Genomic DNA, 22,160 nt, shown 5'->3' with positions numbered 1-22,160 from the left:
ATATGCAAATCTTTGCTTGACTTTAACAAGTAAAGTTTGTTAATGTTATTTCAGATTTCTTTTACATAATTGTATTTATTTCATCACAAACTAACATGTAACCACTAAACAGGTCATGAGAGACGACATAATATGCTAGCATCATAATGCTAAACTATGTCAGTTAAACTAATCTGACAAAAAATCTATTTCCATTTTATTTTGACTATTTTGCTTATTTATACTAGAAATAAGACAAGTCCATGTTTAGTTGTGTAATCAGATTCTTTAGATGTCAAACGTTTAGTATCAAAGTAATTTAGAGATCAGGTTTTAATCTTTTAATGATAAAAAACAATTTTCTGCTAGATTAGATGATGACCTACAAGCTTTCCAAATGTATTTATTTATAAAAATAAACAATAAACAATTGATGTTAAATTTATGGGAAACATTAACATTAGGGTTTACAAAACATTTTTTACGTTTGCATATTCAGTCCCAATATGGCGGACATGTTAGCGCCTCGCTGATGCCCGGTGTGGGCGGGACTTCCGGGTGTTCTATTCCGTGATTGGCGGGTCCAGCCTCTGGCCCCAGTGCGCAGACTCGTGCTTCTCTCCGGTACAATGGCGGCAGTCGGAGCGCCGTCCTTCGCGTTTTGTCGGGTTTCTGTCCACGGAGCAGCAGCGGGAGAGTTAATGAAGCTGTAAGACAGAAACAGCAGCAGTTGGTGAACTCTGGAAAGAAGAGAAACGGTTCGAGGCTGAGCTGGAGCTGCTCAGTAGCTGTTAAAGGAAAGTTTGGAGAGAGAAAAGCTAGCAGAGATGTGGAGACAGCAGGTCAAACAGCGGCTGGATGCAGCAGAGGAGCAGAGACACGAAATACTGGATGCTGCTTTCAGCCCCGAACATCGGCTGCACACAGCAGGTTTGGAGATTTACCTTCTTCATCGGGGATGGGAGCTGCAGGCCGGCAGCGGCTGCCAGGATGTAGCCGAGTCGTGTTCTGTGTTTCTGCTTCACTAAATTAAAAAGAAGAAAACATCGTCATGTCGGCAGAAATCTGCTCCGGTTGCTGCTTTCAAACCAGCTTCAGACTGGATCCCGTGGATAAAGTTATTAATCCAACAGGTTTTTGGAAAACGATAAAGTAAAAACTGTAGCGCCGTTGATTCTGATGTGTGTTTTGTAGGAGATAACAGCCAGGAGAGAAAGTCGTTTTAAATTCTTGGGTACTATGACAAAAGTTAAACTGCTTCTTTGGGAGCTTTGGAGTTTCTGTGCTGATTAATTTTTTTGAAGCGATAAAAGCTGGAAGCTCTTGAACTGCTACAAAATAAAGCTGTATTTCCTCCTTCAGCCCACTGGCTGCCATGTTGACACCTTGAGATGCCATGAGACCTAAATCCTGAACATCATGGCATGGAGAGCATCCCAGTTAACCACTCACACCTGTTATCTCTCTCTCTCTCTCTCTCTCTCTCTCTCTCTCTCTGTCTCTCTCTCTCTCTCTCTCTCTCTGTCTCTCTCTCTCTCTCTGTCTCTCTCTCTCTCTCTCTCTCTCTCTCTCTCTCTCTGTCGGTTAAGTATACCCGTTGCCGTGGCAACCGCTCGCTCCTCGAGCCGAGCACAGATTACGTTAAAAACATTCAGTTTGTTACAATATCAGGTTTTCAGGCTCTATATTTATTGTGCATCATTAATAACCTCATGAACTCAGCGGCGGCTGATTGGTTCATTTAAACTCCTGTTATTTTAATTATGGAACCAAAACGCACAGAATTGCGCAACAACTTGAGACAATAATCACTGAGATTATTATTGTTGTTGGGTCATTAATTTGAAAATGTTTTGTTGACTTTTTGTTGTTGTTGTTTAATAAATTATGAAAGTTTTGATAAGCAGCCAGAGGAGGACGTGCTGCTCTCAGCGCGGCGTTAAACTATTTATTAACTGATTAAGTCTGTTTTAGATTGTTCTTGAAAAACTAATCAGTCACGGCTGATTAGTGGGTGAACTCAGCTGCACAGTGAACCCACTGATGTTAGCAGACAGCCGCTCCTCTAGCAGGTACTGCGAACCCCCGCTAAATCTTTTAGGGGTAGCGGTGCCCTGCCGTCCCCCCTTACTTTCACCCCTGGTAACAGCCAAACCAGAGCTGATCTGAAGGATCTTTTAATGTTTTTTATTCAAAAAGCAGAACATAGTCAAATCCATCTTGTTCCTCATCAGTGAATCCAAACAGCAGCAAATGTAAAATAATGTTTACATTACAAAGCAAAAACAATTGAAACAGTAATTCATAACTAAACCCACACATGGCACAACAATCTGAACAGTACATGAGTAACATCCAAACTCAATGAAACGCCTGTGTGGGGTTCACTAGGGGGCGCTATAGTCGCTTTGTATTGGTTCGTGGATTAATGTGTAGAAGAAGAAAACGAACAGCGGACCGGTTGTGTACTTTGGTTGCCTAGCAACCACACTAACAAGCCGAACCTGCCATAAATTCACATGTTGCCATGTGTGGTGAATCATACATTAATGCTGTAAAGCTATGTTTCAGTTTGTGCCCTCAGAATATCGCAATATTAAGTATTGACGTTTTGTTTTCTATTCCGTTATTTACAGTTTAACCGGCATGTCGGCGTAAAGCAATAAGAGCACAGTTACAACATCAACGGCTAGATGATGTTCTTGGTAACGACCTGCATTCAAAGTAATCGAGGTACTTGAGTCGTTTCAGCGCTGCATCACACCAGAATCTGATCCTGCAGGTTGTGGAGCTTCAGCTGAGCTGATGGTGAGAAAATCAAACGGTTTATAAAAGCTGAGCCCAGACTGGCAGCTGACGTAAAATCAGAAACGGTGAATGGAGCTGGGTCGTCTGCTGGAGGCAGAAGCAGCAGAGGACTGTCTAATGCCCCTTTTCCACCGGCCCGGCTCGGTCCGGCTCGGTCCGGCCCGTTTTTGGAGCTTTTCCACCGGATATTTTTCGGGGCCGGCCTGGTTTGGTGGGTGACGCAGCTTCGCTGCTGTTCACTGATTGGCTGAAGACGTGGACAGACGGAGCAGCGTTTGAAACTCGCTGCAACACGGAAGTGATGGAAGATACAAACAAGCCGTGAACTAAAAGATGCCGGATTTATTCTTTGCTTTGGATTTCAATATTCAGCCGCAGCTCGATGGAGCCGTGAGGAATGAGTCGCTTTTATCACCGTAGTGGAGAGAATGGAAATTTTTGTTAGCCTCGTTAGCTTCATTAGCCTCGTTAGCTTCATTAGCCTCGTTAGTTTCATTAGCCTCGTTAGCTTCATTAGCCTCGCTAGCTTCATTAGCCTCGTTAGCCTCATTAGCCTCGTTAGCTTCATTAGCCTCGTTAGCTTCATTAGCCTCGTTAGCTTCATTAGCCTCATTAGCCTCGTTAGCTTCATTAGCCTCGCTAGCTTCATTAGCCTCGTTAGCTTCGTTAGCCTCATTAGCTTCGTTAGCCTCGTTAGCTTCATTAGCCTCATTAGCCTCGTTAGCCTCATTAGCCTCGTTAGCTTCATTAGCCTCGTTAGCTTCATTAGCCTCGCTAGCTTCATTAGCCTCATTAGCCTCGCTAGCTTCATTAGCCTCATTAGCCTCGCTAGCTTCATTAGCCTCATTAGCCTCGCTAGCTTCATTAGCCTCGTTAGCTTCGTTAGCCTCGTTAGCTTCATTAGCCTCGTTAGCTTCATTAGCCTCATTAGCCTCGTTAGCCTCATTAGCCTCGTTAGCTTCATTAGCCTCGCTAGCTTCATTAGCTTCATTAGCCTCGTTAGCTTCATTAGCCTCGTTAGTTTCATTAGCCTCGTTAGCTTCATTAGCCTCGCTAGCTTCATTAGCCTCGTTAGCCTCATTAGCCTCGTTAGCTTCATTAGCCTCGTTAGCTTCATTAGCCTCGTTAGTTTCATTAGCCTCGTTAGCTTCATTAGCCTCGCTAGCTTCATTAGCCTCGTTAGCCTCATTAGCCTCGTTAGCTTCATTAGCCTCGTTAGCCTCATTAGCCTCGTTAGCTTCATTAGCCTCGTTAGCTTCATTAGCCTCATTAGCCTCGTTAGCTTCATTAGCCTCGCTAGCTTCATTAGCCTCGTTAGCCTCATTAGCCTCGTTAGCTTCATTAGCCTCGTTAGCCTCATTAGCCTCGTTAGCTTCATTAGCCTCGTTAGCTTCATTAGCCTCATTAGCCTCGTTAGCTTCATTAGCCTCGCTAGCCTCATTAGCCTCGTTAGCTTCATTAGCCTCGTTAGCTTCATTAGCCTCGTTAGCTTCATTAGCCTCGTTAGCTTCATTAGCCTCGCTAGCTTCATTAGCCTCGTTAGCCTCATTAGCCTCGTTAGCTTCATTAGCCTCGTTAGCCGCTTGGAGCCCCTCGGTGAACACCGACTCAGACGCAGCTAACGCCGCTGCTGTCCAGCCAGGTGAGCAGTTTGTAGATAAATCTGTCTGGTTGTTACTATATTTAAGGTTGTATACATACAGTCATGGACGACATTTAAAACACACAGCCTGATGTGTTTTTATTACTCAAACAACATGAGCATTTTCTGAAGACACTCAGTTGCACATTAGTTATAAATAACTCAATATTGTTCAGCATGTTACCGTCATTTGTTTCTTTGTGTGAATCTACAGATTGTTTCTCATGTTGCATCTGAGTTTCCTCCATTGTGAGATAATAAAACATGTCATATGACATCCTATTGTAAAATGGCTAGATACCAGTTCTCTAATCAAATTGTTATGAATTATTAATTGTAGAATGAACAATAAACCTGAAGAAACGATAGTGGTATTTTATCCATGGCTGTTTGTCTGCATAGGTCTAAAACTTACAAGTAATTACATTTTGTCTTTAATTTACACAATTATTCCAGGTATTTAATTCTGTCTGGATGGTAAAAAAAAAGTGTATATATATATATATAAAAATGTCTGTTTTAAATAATTCCTTATGTATATGTAACGTCCACATTAGTGACATATCTACATCTAAGTGCTATAATCTATAACATCTGATTACCAGGAGAGCAACATGGCCGACATGATGGAGAACCATCACAACACCTGGATCCTTCAGCAGGAAGCAGCTACCAGCTGATGGCAGAGCAACAAGGAGAGTTGAGACAAACTAAAGAAAAATAAAAGTTGTTGTGTCTCAGTGAACAAAGTCTCTTTATTTCTGCTGACTCCACACATTATTGTACTTACTGTAGTTTATAACAAGGTCCTAGTACAATCCTCCCAAAATGTGAGGAGCTTCAGCCAGAGTGGAAATAACATTATAAATATTTCATTAACATTGTCGATACCAATGAAGCATCAAAACTGAATACATTATTCAGCAAACCAAACATTTTGACATTATTATCAGGGCAGCTATTAACAAGAACCCAAAATATAAATCATGTTAGTTTCTAGTTTATAATCATTCTGTCCACTCAGTTTATCTGTCTGAAGCTTCAATGTAAGAAAGTGAGAAAATGTCCAAAACCTTAATTATAGTTAAGACTGAGTTTAAACTCTTAGTGACCAAAGTGTGAAATCCTGGAAGAGGAACCAGTCAGATCAGAAGGAATAAAGATTCATTTGTTCCAGTTTAACTTGGACATCAGGTGAAACATATGAAACGTATTGAGAAGTAAAAACAACAGATTGTTGATGCTCTTCAGCTCTAAGAACATCAGACACATTTTATCATTAATGTTTGATCAGCACATTGAGCTCATGTGGCTCCAGAAGGTGGAGGTCTGGACATCCTGAAGGTCAACGCTGACCAGCAGGAAGACGGACACTGATGAGATCCTGCGACCCAAAGGCTGCAGGAAGAACCACGATGGTCTGAATGCACCACCATGAAAACACAGTGGAATATATTATCAATTAATTATGACATTAAGTTATTTGCAACACCCTGACTAACATTATCTCATGTATATTCAGCACTATTACAAGTTTTATCGTAGTTTAAAATCATCTTTATTCACCTGAACCGTCTGAGCCACCTGCTTTCCTCCCACCGGCCTCAGAAAAATCACAATCAGGCTATAAACCATAATTCAGCTCTCTTCTTCTTTTGTATCAGAAAAACAACTCGCGTTAGGCCGCATAGCAACGATGGCGCCTGGAGGCGGCGCGCCATACGCCCCCCCACCGCCAGGAGGCGGCACCCTGCTACAGAGCCGGACCGGACCGGACCGGACCGGACTGCTGGAGTAGAGCCAGTGGAAAAGGGGCAATATTCAAATGTAACCCGGGTAGAAAAATAATTTTCTCTTCTCCTAGTATGCACTTCATGTTGCATTAGTATTAATTGTCGCGAGTGTCCATCATACAGACACGTGACCACAACGAACCAATCAGTGGCAAGATTTCCTGTCAAGCAAACATGTCGGTAGCACCATAGACATAATATAAGGATAGACCCTCATGGCCGCTCTCGCCTATTGTTGCTGACGAGATTTAGGGCGGCCATCTTGGAGCGGGCGGCCATCTTGGAGCGGTCCACCACTCCACTCAGCGTTTAGCAGCACAATGACGTATCAGCGCATTTAATCGATCAAAACACGCTTTTTTGTTACTGGAAACCATATTCAATCATCTATCAAAGCTACATTTATAAACAATTGTATTATTTAAGTATGTTTTTAATACATAGTTCAGCATATTTAAATATGCTTAGTGGCTATAACAATAGAATAGGAATGGAATATTCTGATATTGATGAATGATGAGCAGATTACAAAGCACACAGCCATTCATAAGTTATTATGAACGGCTGTGTGTATAATTTATTATAATACATATTTATATAACTACTAACACAAATAAATAATGATTAATACTGAATAATATATATTGGATACATGTTTATATGTGTATACATACATATATGTATATGTATGTATACACATACATATGTATGTATACATGTATACATACATGATATATCTATAGATATATAGATATCTATGTTTTCCAGCCGACAGGTTCTATCTTCAGAGATTCAGCAGCTGAGATTGAGTCCAAACTCCGATGTGATTCATCCTGCAGTGAATCCGTCTCTCTTTATAGATTCTCCCTCTTCTTCCTCACATCGTGTCTTTAGGAAACCTTCAAAACAAAAACGGAAGATTTGGGATGTATCTTACTAGTGAAAGAATTACATATAAATAATAGTCTTTACCACCTGTGTAAACTTTGCTGGTGAATGTTATAACACATAATATAAGTTTTATAATATGTGTTACATTGTTTCATTTCTAATATAGGCTCTTGTGTCAGATAATCTAAGTCAATGTTAGAGAATAATTAATTATTTTAGATTTACAGAATCTCAGTTATCCTTCATAGCGGCTGAACCCGTATTACACCGAGCACTGTAGCTAATATTAGCTGGTATCTCACTGGTGGACATAAATACAGTAAAGTAATATTATAATCACAATATATACACAATAATATGTCCATCTTACTTGTGAAATGTTGTCTGTGGAGCCTCACATCAATAGTCCATCGATCAGAACAACAATATCCTCAGTGCTGAGGCATCTTCTGCTGTTTTGGTTGAGCAAAGTAGGAGGGACGACCTCTCCAAGATGGCCGCCGTATTTCCTGCGCCGGAGCAGCCAGTGCGGGGTCTACTCTTATGTCTATGGGTAAGACCACAGGGTAGTTTTTAGAGGAGCCACTGCAGGTCGGCGTTTGTAGTGAATCGTGGCTTTATTTCCGTGAAGCAGCACTTAAAACTGAATGTGTTGAATGTTGGTTGTTGGTTCCAGCTGTCAAAGATCCATGAGAGGCAAAAGGACTTTGTATTTACTTTCGAAACAGAATTTGTGGGTCTGTTTCCGCTAGCCTAGCCGCCCCATGTTGTGTGATGGGCCGGTTAGCTTTATTGCTAATTAGCCCCACTAGCTAATCCTGCCTATTAAACACTGTGGGCAGAATAATTTTTACCTGTTTCTCTTGTTACATTATAAACAAAGTGATTGTGGAGGTCATTATTATGTTTATTCAGTTAAAAATGTTAACTATCAAAAAACATTCACCTCCAAATCATAGAGCAGCAAATAGAGCGGCTGCTCCCGTCGTCTTTCATCCACCTCCTTTTCTTTTTGTTACGTCTTTTATCTCTTAAAATGACTCCACAAACTATCACTATTGCTTCTACATCGTCATCCGTGTTGGTTATTCTAAATTCCTGCTATGTTGGGGTTTTACTGGATTATCCTCTGGAATTGGGATGTTCTGACTGGAATCGGTTCGTGTTGCTCCTGCCTTGGACACACGAACCGATCGAACCTGTTGGACTTTATCAGCTCTGTGGTCACAGAGGTTTGGAGAATCGGCCGACATTCTGAAATCTTTCCGTCTAAACCAGACTTAAGACTCACAAGCTCTACTCATCTCCTCTCGACCAAACGCTCTGACTCTGGTCGCTATGGTAACGTTTACATATCCTTTCAAAATAAGATACAGAAGAGCCACAAAAACCAACATTTTACTTTAGTGAACATTTTAACTCACGATACTGACTAACGGAGCCCTGAGCTTGTTTCTCTGCAACCAGACGGTTCCATCTGGGAGAGATGAGAGACAATAACACCTGAAGTGTTGCTTATATCCACAGCCTGCTTGGTCTCTACGTGGCGAAGCAGCTTGAAGCTTCATTGCCTATTTAGCAGCCGGTCGCCGCATGTTACGCAGAGCGGCTTGTAATGTGGGACTCACCTACCGGTCCGGGATAAATCCATCCTCCTGTCTCTTCTCTGGACCTTTTCCCCTTTGCAAAGAAACTTTCCAAAGACATCTGATCTGTTTCTTACTCATTTTGCTGCTTGTGGGCTCAATGTTTGCGTGCACATTCTTCTTCATGGAGAGTCAGTGGCCTTGAACCAGAAATTAAATGTTTGACCCATTCTGGGAGAATCGATGCCCAAACTTGAGTGTAATAGATTTTTGACGGGGTTGGTGGAGGCATGGAAATGTCTTTATTGGCCAAAGGGGAGCCCAGCAGAAAAAGTTTTGGACCACATGCGAGTCTGAGGCTGATCACGTCGTTTTATTGGGTCAGCTGGTATTTTGTATTTCACTGCTTTTGAAATAAAGTGGTATGATCGGATCGGATCGATCTGAGGAAGATCTGAGGACGGTAGAGCTGTTCCCCAGGTTGACCCTGTCTTTCTGTGTTCCCTGCAGATGTTCATCAGGTTCTGCTGGTTAAAGAAGAACCGAGTCCTGATCTGGACCAGAACCACCCAGAGCCCGTCCACATGAAGGAGGAAGAGGAGGAGCCCTGGAGCAGCCAGCAGGGGGAGCCGCTCAGCGTGAAGGAGGAGGCTGATGCCTCCAGGTCTCCAGTCATTGCTGTTCTCATAAAGAGTGAAGATGATGAAGACGAACCTCTGATCTCTGATCTTCATCAAACAGAAGATGGAGAACTGCCAAGCAGCAGCTCAGCTCAGCAGAACCTGAAAGCAGAACCTGAGGGAGAGGAAGATGATGAGGAGCAGCCTGACTCAGGGTCTGAAACTGAAGACAGTGATGATGAGTGGAAGGAGAGCAGGACTCCTGAGTCAGACGTCAGCAGATCCCTGAGCTGCTCTGAATGTGGCCAGCAGTTTAACAAGCAGCGCCGCCTTCAGAGTCACATGGCCGATCACTCAGCAGGAACGGCTTCAAGCTCAGCCAGCGAGGTCCAGCCTCATCTGAAGCTGTATAGTTGTCCTGACTGCGGTAAATGTTTCAACAGGAAAGATTATCTCAACAAACACATGAAATGCCACACAGGAGAGAAACCCTACGGGTGTGATGTCTGTGAACAAAGATTTAGAGTTAAGTCTAAATTAAATCGACACATGAAAATTCACACAGGAGAAAAACCATTTAGTTGTGAGGTTTGTGAACAAAAATTTAGAGTTAAATCAAGTTTAAACAGACACATCAGAGTTCACACAGGAGACAAACCTTTTAGCTGTGACTTTTGTGGACGAAACTTTCGTAATAAGTCAACTTTAAACAATCACGTCAGAATTCATGCGGGAGAAAAAGCATTTATTTGTGATGTTTGCGAACAGAAGTTCAGGTTAAAATCAACTTTAAAATGTCACATGAGAGTCCACACAGGAGACAAACCATTTATTTGTGATGTTTGTGGGCAAAGATTTATCGGAAAGTCTGCTTTAAACCGTCACATGGGAATCCACACAGGGGATAAACCGTTTGGTTGTGATGTCTGTGGGAAAAGATTCAGTGAAAATTCTCATTTAAACTGCCACATGAGAATCCACACAGGCGACAAACCGTTTAGCTGTGATGTTTGTGAGCAAAGATTTCGATTCAAGTCAAATCTAAACAGACACGTGAAAAGTCACACAGGAGAAAGACCTTTTGGATGTGACGTTTGTGGACGAAGATTTTTTCAGAAGTCTGCTTTAAACGGTCACATGACGATCCACAGGCGAGATAAACCATTTGGTTGTGATGTATGTAGTCGAAGATTTACTGCAAAACCTGCCTTAAAAAATCACATGAGGATCCACACTGGAGGAGAAACTGCTTAGGGAACAATAAATGCTTGTTCTGCCGTTCAAGAATGGGTTTCTCTGGGTGCCGTCTGAGAAACATGGCTACCCAGCCGAGTCGGCGTCTCTGAACTTTGTGTGTCCGCACACTTTGCTTTTTGTACAGACACCAATGGACAGACATGTGAAAAGCCACACAGGAGAAAAACCTTTTGGCTGTGAAAGATCTGTCAAAACGTCGGCTTTAAACCGTCACATGACAGTCGACACGGGATGAACCATTAGGCTGCAATGTTTGTGAAGAAGATTCACAAAAAGTCAAATTTAATGAGAATCCACACAGGAAACAAACCGTATAGTTGTGAAATTTGTGAGCAAAGATTTTGACTTGAGTCCAGTTTAACCAGACATGCAGCAGACGGACAGGATTTATCCACTGGTTCGCTTTGAATGGTCACCTGGCAGTTCAAGACAAATCCTTTTCAAACAGGACTGCTGGAAAACATCACATGTAGATACACAAAGGAAGAATTGTACGTTTTAAGACAATGCAGGAATGTTCACCGTTATTAAGTATTTTGTGATGCAGATTATTGATTGAGTTCAACTAAAGTTGATTGATCTCATTGATAGACTATCAGTTAATTGATGAGTGGCGATTTTCTTAAAATCCTGAGTTTAGTCTTAAAGAGGCTGGGCTGTCCCTCCTTCCATGAAGGGCTATATTTTCATCAAATACTGAATTAAAAAAGGAACATAATTTATATTTCAACATTTTTTTGCAAAACACTGAATGAACAGAACATTTTAGATAAAATATTCCAGAAGTTGAGCCTGTTGGAGCTCAGGGAGGAAATCCGTTTCTTTATTGGGTGAATCCTGTCAGAGCGGCTTTGGGGGGTCGGCAGAGTTACAGTTCAAAACGTTTTAATGTGTTCGGGCTGTAAGTGGTGACGCTAAACATGTTTTTGTCAGTAAACTATTGAGATCCATAAAAGTCAAACTAAAATGTAAATGTTTAGATGAGTTTGGTTCAGTCACTGATTAACTTGTTACAACTTTATGAAAATTTAAAGCTCAACTGAACTTAACTGCCGTTTTACAAAGTGTTTTAAGTTAATTTCTGCCATTGACACATTTTCTCACACATTAATATATTTGGCAGTCAGAGAAATGACTAAAGACAGTTTCTAACTTTTGATGTGATTATTGAATAGTTTTCTGAATAAAGAGCTCAATGTTTGATTTGATCATTTTTATATTGAATTGATGAACAGAAACTTTTACAGTTTTATTAAAGAATATATTTACATAATTTAATGTACATTTAACGTTTCAAGACAAGAAACAAATAATGTTCCTGTATTTATTTTTTATACGTTATTGAGAAATGACTTTAGATTTATAAATCAGTCATTGTCAAACATTAAACTACATATTTTTCTTACTTTTTTCCAGAGATTAAATAAATATTTATTACAGTTTGTCAACTATTGACAGCAAAGAGAGAAAATAATTCTAACAGAGTAAATTATGTTTATTTCATTACAAAATCTACATTAATACACTAATACTTCAGACTGAGATATTTACAACAGAAAGTGAAAGAATAAAACATGTATTCATTATACTGGGAACACTGGTCACAGTCTGCTGGTCACACTGGGAGAACTCAATGACTTCTGAGACGTCCTGGTTCACAGGCTAAAGCCAAGAAGAAAAGAGAAATTATCCCAAAGTGAAATAGAAAATACATACGATATGTTTCGTATATGTTTCCTTCACATTCAGAAAAAGACATTTTCAGCATGTTGGGCTCTGACTCGTAGCATCTTTATAGCTAAACACCGACATGGAGAAGCTGAGCTGGAAACAGACTGAAGACCAGCAGCTCCAGCTCTGATCCTGACTGACCTTTACTCACTAAATCCTCTGGTTTTTAATTCACTTCTCCTCTAACAGCCGTTTCTCATCAACTCTCATTAGAAAACAGGATGAAACGTTAGCTGCTATGCTAACAATCAGCGGTTATATTAGCTGCTATGCTAACAGTCAGCGGTTATATTAGCTGCTATGCTAACAGTCAGCATAGCAGCTAATATAACCGCTAACAATCAGCGATTATATTAGCTGCTATGCTAACAGTCAGCGGTTATATTAGCTGCTATGCTAACAGTCAGCGGTTATATTAGCTGCTATGCTAACAATCAGCGGTTATATTAGCTGCTATGCTAACAATCAGCGGTTATATTAGCTGCTATGCTAACAATCAGCGGTTATATTAGCTGCTATGCTAACAATCAGCGGTTACTTCTGGCCAATTTAGCTACATAGGAAATATTTCTCGGTTGGTTAGAAGTGAATTTCTGGCTGCAAAGTGATTCTGATCTTTCATCCTGACCTGGGAAGGTAATGAGAATGAATCCAGTTTGTTTTGTAAAACGGTTGAAACTCAAAGCAAAGGACTGAAGGAGCTCAGATCCTCTGCTGCCACACAGAAGATGGCGGACGCTTTTACGTACGACTCAGCGCTCCATGAGGCGTCTACGTATTCATGTCTTTCCTGCTTCTAGTTTTTTCTTCTCTTTGTGGCGTTTTTTAAATAAATGAAAGTGTGCAACACCGCCACCATCTGGTCTGGAGTATGAACTGGAGCTAATGCCGTTGATTATAAGGTTTTACGTCACACATCTGAAAACTGATTGGATACTTTCTTAAAAATTACATCATGATTATCTTTTTTATTGTATGCAATTAGTAAATAGTAAAAGATTATTAAGGCACCTAACAATTCATACTCTAGGTACTTAAACAGCCCACATATTACATGAAAGTACTTTAAAGCTGCCTAAACCTCTGCATTCGTATTAATTAACCTTTTTTAGTAACCAGGTCTCTGCGTGATGCAGACTTTCTGTCCAGGTCCCTCCTGAACATGAGATCTGGATCTCAACGGGTTCACCTGGTTAAATAAAGAAAGTTAAAAAAGGCATAATTTATTAGCCTAAAATATACACTGACATGTAATTTAAGACAGACTGAAATTAATCATCTAAAGTGGTGATAAGTGAATTTTTAAAAATTCCATTTTGAGCATTTATTTTAAAATATACACAAAATATGTTTTAAATATGTTTTAAATATACTTGAGCACGTGTATATTTACACTTGGGCAAATATATATTTTGTTCATTTAAAGTATAATTTTATTTAATACATTTATTAAAAGTGTATTTTGTTACAATTATGTTTAAGAGTGTTTAAAGTTATAATTTCTAAATTGGTACAAGTGTATTTTTAGTAAACTTCAGATATACTTATAACCAGGGGTGAAAGTAAGGGGGGACAGCAGGGCACCGCTACCCCTAAAAGATGTAGTGGGGGTTCGCAGTACCTGCTAGAGGAGCAGCTGTAAAACATGAACGGATTCACTGAGCAGCTGTGACTGATTAGCTTTTCAACAACAATCTAAAACACGACATAATCAGTTAATAGTTTTTTTCCCATTTCATATAGTTTCTGAACTGATCCTGCTTTGCTAGAGCAGCGGAGCAACACGACGATGTCAGCATCAGGAGACAAACTGAACCAGCAGGAGGCTGAGAGCAGCAGGTCCTCTGATTGGCTGAGAGCAGCAGGTCCTCTGATTGGCTGAGAGCAGCAGGTCCTCTGATTGGCTGAGAGCAGCAGCTCCTCTGATTGGCTGGTTAAAACGTTAGTAACTTTATGAAAGAACAGCAAAAACATCAACAAAACGTTTTCAAATTAATGACCCAACAACAATAATAATCTCTGAAAACCAGCAGAGCAGGAGTTTAAATGAACCAATCAGCCGCCGCTGAGTTCATGAGGTTATTAATGATGCAGAATAAATATAGAGCCTGAAAACCTGATATTGTAACAAACTGAATGTTTTGAACATAATCTCTGGTCGGCTTGTGGAGCAGCAGGACGCATCACAGCCGCTGTAGTTTCTGAACGTTCAATAAACCACAATGACCTCGTTCTGTGTGAGCATCACGTCATTCACAACAAACATCAAACACGGTGAATATGTTTCATTAAGTATTTAAACAAATGGCTTCTACAGCCATAATTATGTGAAATTAAATGGTCTCATTTAAAATAATAGTTTTATTGACGCTCCTGGTGATCTGGAATCTTTTTCCTCTGCAGATTTTTGATGGCACAACTATTTGTTCTCCTCATTTTGGGGATTTTGTCGTTTTGGATTAAACTGGATTGAAGCTGGAGAATATCGCAGACTGTTTTTTCAGGCTGTGCCTCTACTGCCGACGTCATTCTGACTGAAACGGACTGAAGTTTCTGGACATTTATTTATTTGTGCTGACACAAACTGTGATTTAAATACAATCTTATTACTTTTGAGGGACATTTGGTTCCTGATCTGTTTATCAGAATAACTATTATTTCTTAGTATTATGGTTTTTGAAAAAATAATTGTTTCTAAAAATCAACAAAAGTTGAATATTTTATTTTCTAACTAAACCAATTGGTGTAACATATTTTACCTGATTCCTCTAATTAGTTCTGCTTGAAGTCGAGCTGCAGATTTTCTGCTGTTTCTAACTGTAGCCTGCAGTTTTAGAGACGGCAGAGGAGGAAGCGAAGGAAGCGAAGGAAGCGAAGGAAGCGAAGGAAGGGAAGGAAGTGAAGGAAGCGAAGGAAGCGAAGGAAGGGAAGGAAGCGAAGGAAGCGAAGGAAGGGAAGGAAGGGAAGGAAGCGAAGGAAGCGAAGGAAGCGAAGGAAGCGAAGGAAGCGAAGGAAGCGAAGGAAGCGAAGGAAGGGAAGGAAGCGAAGGAAGCGAAGGAAGGGAAGGAAGGGAAGGAAGCGAAGGAAGCGAAGGAAGCGAAGGAAGCGAAGGAAGGGAAGGAAGCGAAGGAAGGGAAGGAAGCGAAGGAAGCGAAGGAAGCGAAGGAAGGGAAGGAAGTGAAGGAAGCGAAGGAAGCGAAGGAAGCGAAGGAAGCGAAGGAAGGGAAGGAAGTGAAGGAAGCGAAGGAAGCGAAGGAAGCGAAGGAAGCGAAGGAAGCGAAGGAAGCGAAGGAAGCGAAGGAAGCGAAGGAAGGGAAGGAAGTGAAGGAAGCGAAGGAAGCGAAGGAAGCGAAGGAAGCGAAGGAAGGGAAGGAAGCGAAGGAAGGGAAGGAAGCGAAGGAAGCGAAGGAAGCGAAGGAAGGGAAGGAAGTGAAGGAAGCGAAGGAAGGGAAGGAAGCGAAGGAAGCGAAGGAAGCGAAGGAAGTGAAGGAAGCGAAGGAAGCGAAGGAAGTGAAGGAAGCGAAGGAAGCGAAGGAAGTGAAGGAAGTGAAGGAAGCCGTCCGGTCCGCGTTGGTCATCCTCCAAATGCTGAACCAACATGGACAGTCACCTCATTCGGCTCTTCTCTCTTTTCTGAGGAGGACAGTTGTTTGCAGTGCCGGTGAGGATCCAGTGAGTGTCTTAGCATCGAACTGGCGCTTTACAAATGTCACATGCAAACACTGGCAATTGGGTCAAATTTAAAACCTCAACACAGTCGAATCCTCCAGGAAGCAAACATCTCTCATATCTCCAGAGTCTCTGAACGCAGCAAAGTGTCTGAGGTTGAAAGGGCAAAACTGTGAAACTAAGTGGTTTTGTGACGGCTGCGTCAGAAAGTGCACTTAGTTCTCATTCAGTCACTTTCTGACTAACATGGTGGTCTGCTGAGGGTCATTGTCCATCTGGAAGACCTATCTGTACTTGACCTTTAACCTCGTGGTTGGAAAATTCTCCATATGTCAGAATGTTAAAGAGCCAAACCTTCACCAGGTTGTTGAAAGGAACACTAATCTGAGTGAATATAAACGTTTGTTACTGAAATACAGAAACGTTTTTATTATGTCTCTTTTTCTGATATTTAAACTTAAAGCTATTTGTGAAGAATAAACTATGGAGCTTTCAAAACGGCTTAAGCTCCTAATCTTTACTAAATTATACATCGGACGCATTTCCCTCCCAATATGGCGGACATGTTGACGTTGGATTTCCGGGTGTTTCGTTTCCGGGAGGCCAGCATGAACCCCAGTGCGCAGACTCGTGACTGTGTTCAGTTAGCAGAGCTAGTCGGAGCGCCGTCCTTCGCGTTTTGTCGGGTTTCTGTCCACGGAGCAGCAGCGGGAGAGTTAATGAAGCTGTAAGACAGAAACAGCAGCAGTTGGTGAACTCTGGAAAGAAGAGAAACGGTTCGAGGCTGAGCTGGAGCTGCTCAGTAGCTGTTAAAGGAAAGTTTGGAGAGAGAAAAGCTAGCAGAGATGTGGAGACAGCAGGTCAAACAGCGGCTGGATGCAGCAGAGGAGCAGAGACACGAAATACTGGATGCTGCTTTCAGCCCCGAACATCCCGGTTGGTGTCTTTTCTTTCCCATTATCAGCGGTGGACTGGGTGGACTGGTCACGTCAGGGACCGTGTCTGCAAAGCTCGGAGGTCTCCTGCTGCTGTTCAGCAGCTACTAGCTGCGGACAGCAGGCTAGAGCGTCCGAGCAGCAGGTCAACGTAGCCGCCATGTTGTGAGTGGCATTTCTGTTTACGTGAACACATCAGCCTGACCACTGGGGGGCGCCGTTGTTCACGGTAATCCAACAAGGCACTTTGGCCGCATTATTTAAACTCAATAATAATAACTCCAAAACTAAATTGGTCTCCAAAATAAAACTTAAAATCTGTTTTTAGGTCTTTTGACTCAGAAATGTGATATTACTGTTTTATTTAGATTTGCTGATTAGTTTTGAATCTTAGGATTTATATAAATTATATAAATTCCCCATGTCTGATATGATGTATTTTTTAAAAGTAAAGTTTTACCGTAATTAAAACACTTTCCAGTATTTTAAAGGGGCATTTTGTAAAATCCACTTTTTTGAGCTGTTCTGTTATTCCCTCATTAAAAACAAACATGGAGTTTTTCCTTCATTCTTTCATGTTTGAGAACCTCTTTAATCTCCATGGCAACCATTCAGTTCTGCTGTGGTTAGAGACGGGCTCCATGATGCCCAGTTTGTTTCTGTTTCTCCTTTAAGTTCTTGCAAAGAGTTTTAATCCAACATTTCTGACCATTTAGAGGAAGAAGAGCTAAATGTAGCCGTTAGCTTGCTTGGCTGCAGCTAACTGCGCTCAGGGCTCCAACTTTTATTTCAATATTTTTCAACCGAATCATTTTAACATGAAAGTTTTACTGGAACATTGTGTTTAAATCTGTGTCCATAAAGGCAACATAGCTTTAATGACCAGCAGACGGGATGGGTTGACACTTAGAAACGTCTCTAGATGAAACAAATGAAAATGAGAAAATCTTTCCAGGACTGGGATCTGATTAAATCCTCCCGGTGAATCTTGTGGATCGTTTCAGGCTTGTTCTGGTGCAGCGTTACGGTAGATGATGATCAGCAGCTTTTCCACTGTTGCAGCTGGAAGTGGATCAGAACCAGCCGTCGGTGCGATTCCCTCCAGGCGGCTGAACGGAGCCTCCTCTGCAGTAGCAGTGTTTCTCCAGCAGGGGGTTTGGACTTTAGCATGCAGACCAGAACCACAGGATGTGCCAAAGATCCATGAGCAGCTGGACCACATTGGCTGTCAAAATGTCTGTTAACACATTCTGTTAATCATTTAAGGTTTTCTTTCTCAGCTGGAGGTCAGAGGTCAGTAAAAGTGTTTATGTAAAATCCTGTGTGAATCTTTTCTTTCCATCTTCAGGGACATTTCTCTGATCTCTGCGTAATAAATACCTTGTTTCTGTTAGCCGACCTGGACACTCGGGTCGTTGAATCCTGAAGGACGGTAGAAGGATCCGCAGGTTGACCACCGAACCTTCGGCCTGTTCTCTCGGACTGCAGACTCCGCCTTCTCGGCTTGGCTTCAGGTGAACTAATCCCAGCTCTGCCATCTTCTCTGCAGATGTTCAGCTGATGCTGCTGGTGGAGGAAGATCCTCCTGAAGACCAGAGTTCTGATGCGGACCAGCCGGATCCGGAGGCCGTCTGCATTAAGCAGGAACAGGAGGAGCTGTGGAGCAGCCTGGAGGAAGAGGAGGAGGAAGAGGAGGAGCTCCCTCCCACTGAAGACGCGTTCCCTTTAAATATAGTCATTGTGAAGGGTGAGAATGACGAAGACGACGATGAAGAAGAAGAGAAACCTTTGTTCTCACATCGTCATCAAGCAGAAGATGAAGATCTTCCAAGCAGCTCGGCTGACCAGACGAAGGCAGAAAGTGATGAAGAGGACGGTGAAGCAGCAGGGTCCAGCAGAAGGCTTGACCGCCGCATTCACAGAGACGCTCTGAACTCCTCAGAGACTGAGGAAAGTGAGGAGTACGATAGATCGAAGCGCAGCGAAGCTGACCTGAAGCCCTTATCGGGTTCCGAGTCCGGAGCCGAAGACGACTGGACTCCTCCGGGAAACAAGACCCTGAGCTGCTCCGAGTGCAACAACCAGTTCGCCAGCAAGCGCTCCCTCCAGAGACACATGACGGGTCACTCCATCATTCGCTCTCTGAACTGCAACGAGAAGCGGAAGCAGAAAGACATCAATTCACCCAGTAAAGATCAACCTGCGCTGAAGTATTTCAGTTGTGACTGTGGGAAAAGTTTCACCAGGAGAACCGATCTGAAGATCCACATGAGGATCCACACTGGAGAGAAACCCTTCTGCTGCGACGTCTGTGGTCAGAGGTTCAACCAGCAGGCCCATCTGAACCAGCACACCAGAATCCACACTGGAGACAAACCGTTCTGTTGTGACGTCTGTGGGAAAAGATTCAGCCAGAAGGCGCATCTGAACCGGCACACAGTGAGCCACTCGGGGGAGAAACCCTTTGAGTGCGACGTGTGTGGGCAGAGATACAGCCAACAGGCCAACCTGAACAAGCACAGGAGGAGCCACACTGGGGAGAAACCCTTCGGATGTGATCTGTGCGGACAGCGGTTCAGCCACAAGGAGTCGCACAAAATCCACATGAGGCTGCATTCAGGAGAGAAACCGTTTGGCTGTGATGTTTGTGGACAAAGGTTCAGCCACAAGGAGTCCCTGAAGATCCATATGAGGACACATACAGGGATGAAGCCGTTCGCCTGCGAAGTGTGCGGACAAAGGTTTGGCTACAAGTCCAACTTAAAAATACACATGAGGCTCCACACGGGAGAGAAACCGTTTTCCTGTGATTTTTGTGGACAAAGATTCATCCAGAAAGGAAATCTGGACAAACACACAAGAGTCCATGTTGAAGGGAGGGGCGTCTTACTCTGAGCAGCAGAGCAGAGCGGCTGATTATGACCGCAGGGGGGTTTGATAGTTTGTTTTAGATGATGTAATGTTCTTAAATCGATATTAATATTTATTTCTGTTATTAAAATGTCCTAAAATGAGTGCTTTGATTGACAGCTACTATAAGTTTGAGACATTACTGACAATAAACCAACAGTTAGCTTTGAGAGGCGAGTTCAGGATGTGGCTGGATGATGGTTGGATGATGGTTGGATGGTGGTTGGATGATGGTTGGATGATGGTTGGATGGTGGTTGGATGGTGGCTGGATGGTGGTTGGATGATGGTTGGATGGTGGTTGGATGGTGGTTGGATGGTGGTTGGATGATGGTTGGATGGTGGTTGGATGGTGGCTGGATGGTGGTTGGATGGTGGCTGGATGATGGTTGGATGATGGTTGGATGGTGGTTGGATGGTGGTTGGATGGTGGCTGGATGATGGCTGGATGGTGGTTGGATGGTGGCTGGATGATGGCTGGATGATGGTTGGATGATGGCTGGATGATGGTTGGATGGTGGCTGGATGGTGGTTGGATGGTGGTTGGATGGTGGCTGGATGATGGTTGGATGGTGGTTGGATGATGGTTGGATGGTGGTTGGATGGTGGCTGGATGGTGGTTGGATGGTGGCTGGATGATGGTTGGATGGTGGTTGGATGGTGGTTGGATGGTGGCTGGATGATGGTTGGATGGTGGCTGGATGGTGGTTGGATGATGGTTGGATGGTGGTTGGATGATGGTTGGATGGTGGTTGGATGATGGTTGGATGGTGGTTGGATGGTGGCTGGATGGTGGTTGGATGGTGGTTGGATGGTGGCTGGATGATGGTTGGATGGTGGTTGGATGGTGGCTGGATGGTGGCTGGATGATGGTTGGATGGTGGCTGGATGGTGGTTGGATGGTGGTTGGATGATGGTTGGATGATGGTTGGATGGTGGTTGGATGGTGGTTGGATGATGGTTGGATGGTGGTTGGATGATGGCTGGATGATGGTTGGATGGTGGTTGGATGGTGGTTGGATGATGGCTGGATGGTGGTTGGATGATGGCTGGATGATGGTTGGATGGTGGTTGGATGATGGCTGGATGGTGGTTGGATGATGGTTGGATGATGGCTGGATGGTGGTTGGATGATGGTTGGATGGTGGTTGGATGATGGCTGGATGGTGGTTGGATGATGGTTGGATGATGGCTGGGTGGTGGCTGGATGGTGGTTGGATGATGGTTGGATGATGGCTGGATGATGGTTGGATGGTGGTTGGATGATGGCTGGATGGTGGTTGGATGATGGCTGGGTGGTGGTTGGATAGTGGGTGGATGAGGGTTGGATGGTGGTTGGATGGTGGTTGGATGATGGCTGGATGGTGGCTGGATGGTGGTTGGATGGTGGTTGGATGGTGGTTGGATGATGGCTGGATGGTGGTTGGATGATGGCTGGATGGTGGTTGGATGGTGGTTGGATGATGGCTGGATGGTGGTTGGATGATGGTTGGATGGTGGTTGGATGATGGCTGGATGGTGGTTGGATGATTGTTGGATGATGGCTGGATGATGGTTGGATGGTGGTTGGATGGTGGTTGGATGATGGTTGGATGATGGCTGGATGGTGGTTGGATGGTGGTTGTATGATGGTTGGATGATGGTTGGATGGTGGTTGGATGATGGCTGGATGATGGCTGGATGGTGGTTGGATGGTGGTTGGATGATGGTTGGATGATGGTTGGATGGTGGTTGGATGATGGTTGGATGATGGCTGGATGGTGGTTGGATGATGGTTGGATGATGGTTGGATGATGGTTGGATGGTGGCTGGATGATGGTTGGATGGTGGTTGGATGGTGGTTGGATGGTGGCTGGATGATGGTTGGATGGTGGCTGGATGGTGGTTGGATGATGGTTGGATGGTGGTTGGATGATGGCTGGATGGTGGTTGGATGATGGTTGGATGGTGGTTGGATGATGGCTGGATGATGGTTGGATGGTGGTTGGATGATGGTTGGATGGTGGTTGGATGGTGGTTGGATGATGGTTGGATGGTGGTTGGATGATGGTTGGATGGTGGTTGGATGGTGGTTGGATGGTGGTTGGATGATGGCTGGATGGTGGCTGGATGGTGGTTGGATGGTGGCTGGATGGTGGTTGGATGATGGTTGGATGATGGTTGGATGGTGGTTGGATGATGGCTGGATGGTGGTTGGATGATGGTTGGATGGTGGTTGGATGGTGGCTGGATGGTGGTTGGATGGTGGCTGGATGATGGTTGGATGGTGGCTGGATGGTGGTTGGATGGTGGCTGGATGGTGGTTGGATGGTGGTTGGATGGTGGTTGGATGGTGGTTGG

At 43.3% G+C, this 22,160-nt stretch overlaps 2 protein-coding genes and 1 long non-coding RNA gene across 6 annotated transcripts; 2 read left to right on the top strand and 1 right to left on the bottom strand.

Annotated features, from left to right (window-relative positions):
- Positions 1 to 305: 305 nt before the first annotated feature.
- Positions 306 to 1,031, bottom strand: LOC103460039 (uncharacterized). Its single transcript, XR_532846.2, has 2 exons — positions 924 to 1,031; positions 306 to 686 (listed from the first exon to the last, which is right to left on the bottom strand). It is a non-coding gene; the product is annotated as an uncharacterized LOC103460039 (long non-coding RNA).
- LOC103460040 (uncharacterized) lies at positions 685 to 12,186 on the top strand. 4 transcript variants are annotated; one of them, XM_081614828.1, is made up of 3 exons: positions 818 to 909; positions 2,616 to 2,712; positions 9,210 to 12,186. In XM_081614828.1, exons 2-3 carry the CDS (start codon positions 2,673 to 2,675, stop codon positions 10,571 to 10,573), a joined length of 1,404 nt encoding a protein of 467 aa, XP_081470954.1. In that variant the 5' UTR covers positions 818 to 909; positions 2,616 to 2,672; the 3' UTR covers positions 10,574 to 12,186. The 4 variants fall into 4 exon arrangements, with proteins under 4 accessions (XP_008400227.2, XP_081470954.1, XP_081470955.1 ...); XM_008402005.3 differs by lacking the exon at positions 2,616 to 2,712 and having other exon boundaries at positions 685 to 909; XM_081614829.1 differs by lacking the exon at positions 818 to 909 and having other exon boundaries at positions 2,696 to 2,787.
- A 4,343-nt stretch (positions 12,187 to 16,529) lies between these two features.
- LOC103460041 (uncharacterized) lies at positions 16,530 to 19,925 on the top strand. The gene is made up of 2 exons (XM_008402008.3): positions 16,530 to 16,912; positions 18,461 to 19,925. Exons 1-2 carry the CDS (start codon positions 16,822 to 16,824, stop codon positions 19,804 to 19,806), a joined length of 1,437 nt encoding a protein of 478 aa, XP_008400230.2. The 5' UTR covers positions 16,530 to 16,821; the 3' UTR covers positions 19,807 to 19,925.
- The last annotated feature ends 2,235 nt before the right edge of the window (positions 19,926 to 22,160 follow it).

Source organism: Poecilia reticulata, chromosome 13 (genome assembly GCF_904066995.2).
Source record: "Poecilia reticulata chromosome 13, P_reticulata-male-v2, whole genome shotgun sequence".
Classification (NCBI taxonomy): domain Eukaryota; kingdom Metazoa; phylum Chordata; class Actinopteri; order Cyprinodontiformes; family Poeciliidae; genus Poecilia; species Poecilia reticulata.
Note: the sequence above shows the minus strand (reverse complement) of the source record. Positions and strands in the feature narration are given on the sequence as shown.